At 32.7% G+C, this 9000-nt stretch overlaps 1 protein-coding gene across 2 annotated transcripts in view; it reads right to left on the reverse strand.

The window, feature by feature from the left end:
* LOC114334256 (toll-like receptor 6) overlaps positions 1 to 6411 on the reverse strand; it is a 64527-nt gene extending 58116 nt beyond the window's left edge. The window contains exon 1 of one of the 2 annotated variants that reach the window (XM_050660932.1): positions 6193 to 6411. In XM_050660932.1, coding sequence (XP_050516889.1) covers positions 6193 to 6204 — 12 coding nt within the window. In that variant the 5' untranslated portion in view covers positions 6205 to 6411. The remainder of the gene's footprint in view (positions 1 to 6192) is intronic. The other variant, XM_050660931.1, reaches the window with a different exon arrangement.
* Positions 6412 to 9000: the final 2589 nt, after the last annotated feature.

A 9000-nucleotide genomic window follows, 5' to 3' on the forward strand; every position in this document is an offset into this window, starting at 1 on the left:
TTAGTTACTATTAATTAGTATTAAAGCTAATTTTATTGTTTTTGTTTTCGTATGTTATTCTATTTCTATTATTTTATATTGGCCGTGGTTCATGCAGCACACCCTATAGCAGATGTCACGAGCCGCCACTGAAACTCTCATGCAAAAATCAGACTGCTATTACTAACCAACATGATTCCTGTCATTTGACATGTTCTTTGTGTTCCACTCATTAAAATGCCCAGTTGGTGATAAACACGAGTCTGATTTTTGCATGCGAGTTTAATGGAATGATAACAATTCAATTGGAAGTTCTGTCCTTCAAAATACATGGAACGTTTTCGTAGTCTGACGTTACAAATTTTTAACCTATTCCACAATTAAAACTTCCCCTGTTCCAGTGTTCCTATATATCAAAGTTTGCCCGACTAGACACCGTTAAGCTATTAACAAATTTTCAGCTTGCTATTAATCAACTTTTTTGGTACGCGTGATCCAGGTCTATAGCTGCAACTCATTCTAATGAGAGCTATCCCATTCATTAGATTTAACTTGAAAGGCAAATTGGGAAAAGTATGCGCAGACATGCTAGATTCTGAGCTCCTACGTATTGAACCAAAAGTAGAAAACTACGAAAAATTTGTAGAGCTAATATAAGATGTGTCTAGCAAAGTTATCCCCAAGAGATGTAGTCAACAATATGTTTCCGGAATGTCCAGCGAGTCCAAGCTCGCTTCACAGTTGAAACTCACAACGGTTTGACGCAGCCATATTGTCTATTTTAAAGTAGAAAAAATTTAGATGTGAATTTATTAATTTTAAGGGGTTTTTATACCCGAGAAAAAATAACGAAAATCTCTTCATAAACGGATCCAATATCGAACGAGTCGACCAATATGCATACCTTGGAACAATGATCAACTCCACAGGAGATTACTTACAGGAAATCAAAATCAGAATAGAATAGGCTAGAGCAAATTTTAACAAAATGAGAAAAGTGCTCTGCACAAGAGATTTGAAGTTGGAGCTAAGAGTTAGGTTGGCTAGGTGCTACGTTTTCTCGACTTTGTTTTATGGAATGGAAGCTTGGACCTTGAATGCTGCATCAATGAAAAAACTAGAATCATTCGAGCTGTGGGTGTACAGAAGAATTATGAAAATATCGTGGACAGAACACGTCACAAACAAAGAGGATCTGAGAAAGATGAATAAAGAAATGGAAATCTTAAATACCATCAAAACAAGCAAATTGGAATATCTCGGACATATTACACGTGGAGAGAGATACAGCTTGCTCCAATTGATTATGCAGGGAAAGATTCAAGGAAATAGAAGCATAGGGAGACGCAGAATATCGTGGCTGCGCAACCTGAGAGAGTGGTACGGATGTACATCAAATGAACTTTGCAGAGCAGCCGTCTCTAAAATACGTATAGCTATGATGATTGCCGACCTCCGCCGCGGAGATGGCACTTAAAGAAGAAGATACCTGAGACATGTGGCTTTGCCCAGAATCTATGTTTTTTAATGTGTTGTTTGGCAATTGCTCTTCTATGAAGGGTTTATACTAGGACGAAGCTCTAATGATGGCACGTAATGTGTTGAAAGTACTTAGCTGATTAATAAAAAATTTTTTACACATTATCAATTTTTTTGAGAACATACACCTGTTTGCCGGTTTGACATATAACTTTTAAACTATTTAAACACATTAAATTGTTAATTATTAATATTATTAAAACAATGTAGGCATATTTGTAATGTACGTAAAAAGTACATTCATTCCTTAAGCATTACAATCATCATCATCATCAATGGCGCTACAACTCTTCGTGAGTCTTTGCCGCGTTTACTAATTGCCTTCCATGTTTGTCGATCCTGTGCCACTAAGCATTACAATCCCTATGGATTATTGCTAACGCCATGGCGTTTAAAATCCTTTTCATGGGTGACGTGGATCACTCCTCTGTCCTTTATAGCTTGCTGTCTGTCTTTGCTGTTCTCGTGACTCTTTTCCATTTCTTCCTGTCCTTGCACTGAACTTTCCAGTCTTTCACATTCATTGTTCTTATGTCTTTTTCTACATCATACATTCATCTACTTCTAGGCCTTCCACTACACGTGGGCCATAGTGGTGTCCAGTTAGCTATCCTTCTGATTGTGAAATAGAATTTATCAATAGAACAATAGAATATATTATAGAATCTATCAACTAGAACCCTAGATCAAGAAACTTACAGTATTTTGATGTTTATTAATATTTTTAAAAACTTGAAATTATAGTTCTCCCTTAACATGGCCCAACTCATTTTCATTTCAGCCTAATTTTTAGCAGTCACAAACAATCCTGTTTAAGTTTAAACTTATCCCTACTTTTTGCCTAATCGTTCTAGAATAATTTTGTTTTGAGTTTAAATTTGTGTTTAAATTGTCTGCTTTTAAAATATGGAAAAAAATTTTGTGTACGAATAGTAGCTTATAAGATATTTCTATTAAAATTGTTTTTAGTTTAAAAATAACAGTAATATTTTGCAAAACAGTGCGTCAAATGTATGAGCAAATGTTGTGACACTACATATCAATTTTTTAAAGTAGAATAAAGAAATTGCTGAATTTCTTTTAGCGCTTATAGTTTATGAAAACAATGAGTTTTAACATTTTTGTAAACATGTGGACGATGACCATGGACATCGTGTAACATTTAATATGCATATGTAGATATAATGTGACATTATTCTTGAGAAAGCATATGATAGAGTTCCTCGAGAGATTCTGTGGTGGGCACTCAATAAGAAAGGAGTCCCTGGCGAGTATGTAAAGATTGTGAGAGATATGTATGAGGGAGTAACGACTACTGTTAGGACAGGTGTGGGAGAGACTGATACATTTCAAGTGAAAGTAGGATTGCACCAAGGCTCGGTGCTTAGTCCTTATAGGTCTGGATCCCGCGTATGAAAAAAAAGTTGATTAATAGCAAGCTGAAAATTTGTTAATAGCTTAAGGGTGTCTAGTCGAATAAACTTTGATATGTGTGAACACTGGAACAGGGGTAGTTTTAATTGTGGAACAGGTTAAAAATTTGGAACGGTCACAGCACGAAAACGACACATTTATTTTGTCCGACAGAACAGACTTAAACTCTTCGAACAGAGATTAAACTCTCATGCAAAAATCAGACTGCTATTTATCACCAAATGGGCGTTTTAATGAGTGGAACATGTAGAATATGTCAAATGACAGGAATTATGACAGGTAATAAATAGCAGTCTGATTTTTTCATGAGAGTTTAATCTCTGTTCGGAGAGTTTAAGTCTTTTCTGTCGGACAAAATAAATGTGCCGTTTTCGTGCTGTGACCGTTCCAAATTTTTAACCTGTTCCACAATTAAAACTACCCCTGTTTCAGTGTTCCCATATATCAAAGTTTATTCGACTAAACACCCTTAAGCTATTAACAAATTTTCAGCTTGCTATTAATCAACTTTTTTTTCATACGCGGGATCCAGACCTATTATTTATTCTCATTACTTTTGGACCAGATAACAGCGAAATTACAGGGTAGCATTCCATGGTGCCTAATGTATGCTGATGATGTAGTGTTAATATCAAATAGTGAAAGAGACTTAGAACAAAAACTGGAAAAGTGAAGACAAGCTCTGGAGGAAAAAGGTTTAAAACTTAGTAGGACAAAAACAGAGTATTTGGAATGTTCATTTAAAGATGGAGTTACTACAAATAAAATGGTATCTTTGTATGGTGAAATGATTGTGAAAAGCAATAGTTTTAAGTACCTAGGATTGGTATTACAGAGTAATGGAGAAATAGATGGAGATGCATGCAGTAGAATTAGGTCTGGATGGATGAAGTGGAAAGAAGCGAGTGGTGTGTTGTGTGACAGAAAAATTCCAATGAAGCTGAAGGGAAAATTCTATAAAACAGCCATAAGACCGGATATGATGTACGGAACAGAATGTTGGGCAGTGAAAAAGAAAGAGAAACAACGAATGCATGTGCCGGAAATGAGAATGCTTAGATGGATGAGTGGAGTGACAAAGAAGGATAAAATTAGAAATGAGTATATTAGGGGAAGTCTAGGTGTGGCACCAATTGATGCCAAAATGAGAGAGCATAGGTTAAGTTGGCTTGTTCATGTTCAATGTCGAGACGTTAATCACCCAATACGAAGAATAGCTGAAGTACAGATTCCTGGAAGGAGTACGAGAGGAAGACCAAAGAAGACCTGGGGGGAGACGATAAGGCAGGACATGTTGGTAAAGGGGATTAACATTGATATGGCCCAAGATAGAATTGCGTAGAAAAATGCAATTAGAGAAGCCGACCCCGCATAGGGATAAGGCAAATAGAATGATGATGATGATGTAGATATAATGTGACACACAAATGAAAATTAGGCGTCTATAGACGTTCTGTCCGCCAACGTGTTAACCTTTTTTAATACATATTGATAGGTTATATCTTAAACTTTCATTTAATTTGATTAGAATTACTGTATCTTCATTATTTTTTGACTAATGTTATTGCAAGAGAAGGTCTCTGGGATAACTAAAATACTTTAACTTTTAAACTAATTAATGGATTATTCTGAAATTTTGAGGGTTTATTAAGGGGATCGGAACAAAATGCAAAATTTTGACCCATGTCAAAATTTTCAATATGTTTTAAATTTTGACATGGGTCAAAATTTTCAATGTGTTTTAAATTTATTTATTTTTTCGAATCCTGAGAAAACTAGTAAATATTTTTGAAAAATTTAAACGCAGAATGAAAGATTACAATATTACCGAGGGCCGAAAGTCCCTGAAAACTTCTATAATGTTTATTTTAATAAGTTACAGGGGTGAAAATAAAGGAGAAAATTTAGTGTGATTTATAATTGCAAACATGTCATTCAAAAGAAACTTTTTATTTATTCTAAGGGACTTTCGGCCCTCGGTAATAAAGTAGTCTTTCATTCTGGGTTTAAATTATTGAAGTTATACTTCTTTACGCGCATATGAGGGTGAATTTTAATAGGATTAAAACCTTTGATCCTGGCGCAGTCAAGAGAAACAACAAACAAAATGTTAGTTAATGGTTATACCTACTGCCTTTTTAAATAGTTTTCATATTATATTTTTGGACTTATTAACATAGAAGAGATGATTGTTGCTTGCCAATGTGAAAGCCCATCAAACTGTGACTAGTATGAGTGCCGCAAAATTACTGATAAAAAACCTAGGTATTAGCTCGAAGGCGTAGAGAACTGTGGATAACAACAATCAACCGGGACGATCTACGATCTCGCTTATTCAAAGCTAAAGAATCTTACACTGGTAAGTGTTTTAAAAATAGTGGATCAAATTTTGTTAATTGTGAAACGTCAAAATATTTATATTTCATTTATTAACATTAATATTAATAATACAACTTGCGCAATTTGAAAAATGTGGTTTAAAAGGTTTTTTATTATAATTTTGTGTCTTTGGATTTGTCTTCCTTGGGCGTAAAATAATAAAACAATTATTTTTATACTTCACTTGTCACCGTGATGTGTAAATATGTATATCTGACACGTTAATAGCATGTACTTTGATGGTCTTGTTGGTAGAGCATTGGACCAGAGATTGAGAATTCGCGAGGTTGCGGGTTCAATTCCCGGACGATTCATACTTTTTTCTTTTTTTTTATATTTGGCATTGTTAAGTTTTGGTTAAATTTTGGTAATTATCGTTAATTTTTTGTATTGTAACTGTTAAGTAGGTATATTTATTTCGTTGAAATTATATTATAATAGAAGTATAACTTCTTACGTGCGTACAAAGTACACACACATTCTTTTTTTTTTTTAATACTTATTAGTTTTCTCAGGATTCGAAAAAAATTAATACATTTAAAACACATTGAAAATTTTGACATGCGTCAAAATTTTTTGCATTTTGCTCCGATCTCCTTAAATACTCAAATACCTAATTTAGGTAGGATGAAATACCAAAAATTCTAAGTTCGTTTTGGTAATAGTTATTAATAAATAACGATTTTGCTTTATTTTGCAGTTTGGGAAGTAACAAATTGACTTTGTTGTAACTTTGTAACAAAAAGAGTTGTCCGATACTTACCTGAATTGTTCAAAGTTCCGAACAGGGTCTATTTTTGCTTATTTCCCTGAAGTACCTTTACATGACAAGTTTATAAAACTAATTAATTAGGTACTTACCGTGGCTCTCATCCTGCCCAATTATTCCGCTTTAAAAACAAAATTTTCACTCTTCTGGTGGAGCAAAAACAATAAATACTGGAGCTGGCTTATCAGAAGCGGAAGAACGCACAATGTTTTGATAAGACGGACACTGATGGTTTGAAATTTTCGAAGAGTTTATAAATACGGTTAACAATCAACTAAATATTATCTCTTTCTTCTATGTATTAATATTATTTGCAGTTGATATTCATCTGAACCCTTGACTTTATTTACATAGTAGAACAGTAACGGACTTTTTTCAAAGATTTTTGACTTTTTTTAGGATTTTTGTCATTCTGTTTATTTAAAATATGCTAACCCGTAAAACTAACCGAACGCTATTATATGTTCAATAACAAACCATAAAATAAAAAACAAATTCCAAAATATTGATTTAACAAAATTAAGACTGACAAACAGCATAATACTACCAATTATTACATATATGCATCTCTTGAATGGGGACACAAAAGTCATAGCAACACAAATAAAATTCAAACAGCACACAACAATACTGTCTTAGTAGTCGAGGAAATGAAGCATTTTGACTCGCAATTTTTTCGTCCAGCGTGGATTTACTTGAAATTTTCACAGAAGGTAGGGAATACAAGGATCATTTGCTATATCATACCGCTTTACGCTAAAACCATCTCATCTCGGGGGTGGGAATTTTTATTACATTTTAACCATGTAAATCGATGTAAAAGCTAATTTCAAGAAAAAAATGTTTTTTACATTTTTTTCGTAAAACTAATATTATTCGAGTTATTCGCGCTTGAACGTAACAGTTTTTCGACGAAAAAATCAACTTCTTTAGAGGTTTTTTTTTGAGAATACCTCGAAAAATATGCATTTAATCAAAAAAACTGTAGACATCAAAATTGTATCTTTTAGTAACACAAATCAAATTCTTTTTTTATATCTTTAAGACCAATACAAACCAAGATACGGCATGTTAAAGGTTAGCTTTTTTGTCAAATGCATAATATTAAATATTATGAATGTTCAAAGCCAAATAATGGGAAAACGTTGCATTTTTTGAGGAAAATTTAAATAATCTTTTTTTAAGTATACAATTAGATATTTCAAAAAATAATAATAAAAAGTTTCTCGCATGAAAATTTAGCGACCTATGATCAAAAAAAGGTCGGTACCTGCTTTTCTCTACGAAAAAATCAGTGAAAACAACCCCCTAACCACCCTCCTAATTAAAAATTGGTCTTGACTTTCTGTAATTCCTTGTACATTTGTATTACCAATATATCCAAGAAGTTTGACCTATTTAAAAGGCCTAATTTTAGAATAATTGGAGTTTAAAGAAAAATTAATTTTTTGCAATTTCGTATTTTTTACCTTTTACTTCAAAATATCTCCGAAAATACTGGAGTTATTAAAAAAAAATAATATACTGCTAAATTGTAGCTTTTTAAATAACTAAAATTTTCTTGTACATATGTTTTAATTATAGTGAATATTTAGCGATATATACCTCTATTTACGAGCAAACACCCCTTGATTCGAGTCCTTTAAACCCACCCCAATTAAAAACTAAAGGATCTTACGGAATTTAAGTTACAGTCTTATAGCTCTTCAAAAATCCTACAAAGTCATTTTTGAAAAAACTTTTTATCACCAATAACGAAGGAGCTATGTTTAAAAAACGATTTTTTTAAATTGGAACAGTCCGCTTATGGCTCATTTTCAATGTATGTACATATAATACCACAGAACCGGTTCGTATAATGGAAGATGACTAAAAAACTATTTGTATTTGTATTTGTGCATATTTGTAAATTCGTATTTTTGTGTAAATAAATGTTTTTGTAATTCTTTATTTCTACTTTTTTCTATATAGATCTTTTAAATTATCTACTTATAAAAATTTTAATGTTAATAAAGGTGGTTTTTTAGGGTTGAAATATTATGATATTATATCCTAAAGCATAAAACAATCATTATGTAACCAATCAAAATCAAATTTTACCCATATTAAAGTTTACAATGTTTTTATATAAATTTTCACAATAAGAGGTAGTTTACACCCCTAAAAATAAGTAACGCCCTTGAGCATGATATAGAATATAAAGTACAGGGTGAGATTATCCTAATCCTAAATTTTTATATAAATCGATGCAAGCCGAAATTATTCTTTTAGGATAAGTAAATTTTTTATATATAGCTCCAACATGGGTGGTTTTAAGGGTTGAAATATTATGGCAGTATATCTTAAAGCATAAAACAATCATTATGTAACTAATTAGAACCAAATGTTGACAATATTAAAGTTTAAAATATTATTTTATAATTTTTTAAAATTAGGGGTAGTTTTCACCCTTAAAAACCAAAAGCGTACAACGGCTCAATATAGAAAATGAACTAGAGGGTAAAATGAGCCTAATCCCAAATTTTTGTACAAATCGATGCTGGACGAAAAAATTGTGAGGTTTTGCCATTTTTTCAGTTTCATTTCCTCTACTATAGAGAGGCTGCAAACGTGCCCGGATACGTCGTTGAACGGCTCCCATTCAGAGACCTAAAACACATAAGGGTAGTGGATATAATCGAGGGAAAATCCAGGACAAAATTCGCCGAGCTAGAAGGCCACCCAAACCTGATCCTGCGAGAGATATTAAGGTATGATATGTTCCATAGATAGAAGCACCGAAGATCCAAACAGCAAATATTAGCAAACATAATATTAAAGTCCAGACGACAACATAATAATAAAGAAGACAACTAGCTCACCTTTGGCACCGCAGTGTATTTACTAATGTTGATTGTATA

This window comes from Diabrotica virgifera, chromosome 9 (genome assembly GCF_917563875.1).
Source record: "Diabrotica virgifera virgifera chromosome 9, PGI_DIABVI_V3a".
Classification (NCBI taxonomy): domain Eukaryota; kingdom Metazoa; phylum Arthropoda; class Insecta; order Coleoptera; family Chrysomelidae; genus Diabrotica; species Diabrotica virgifera.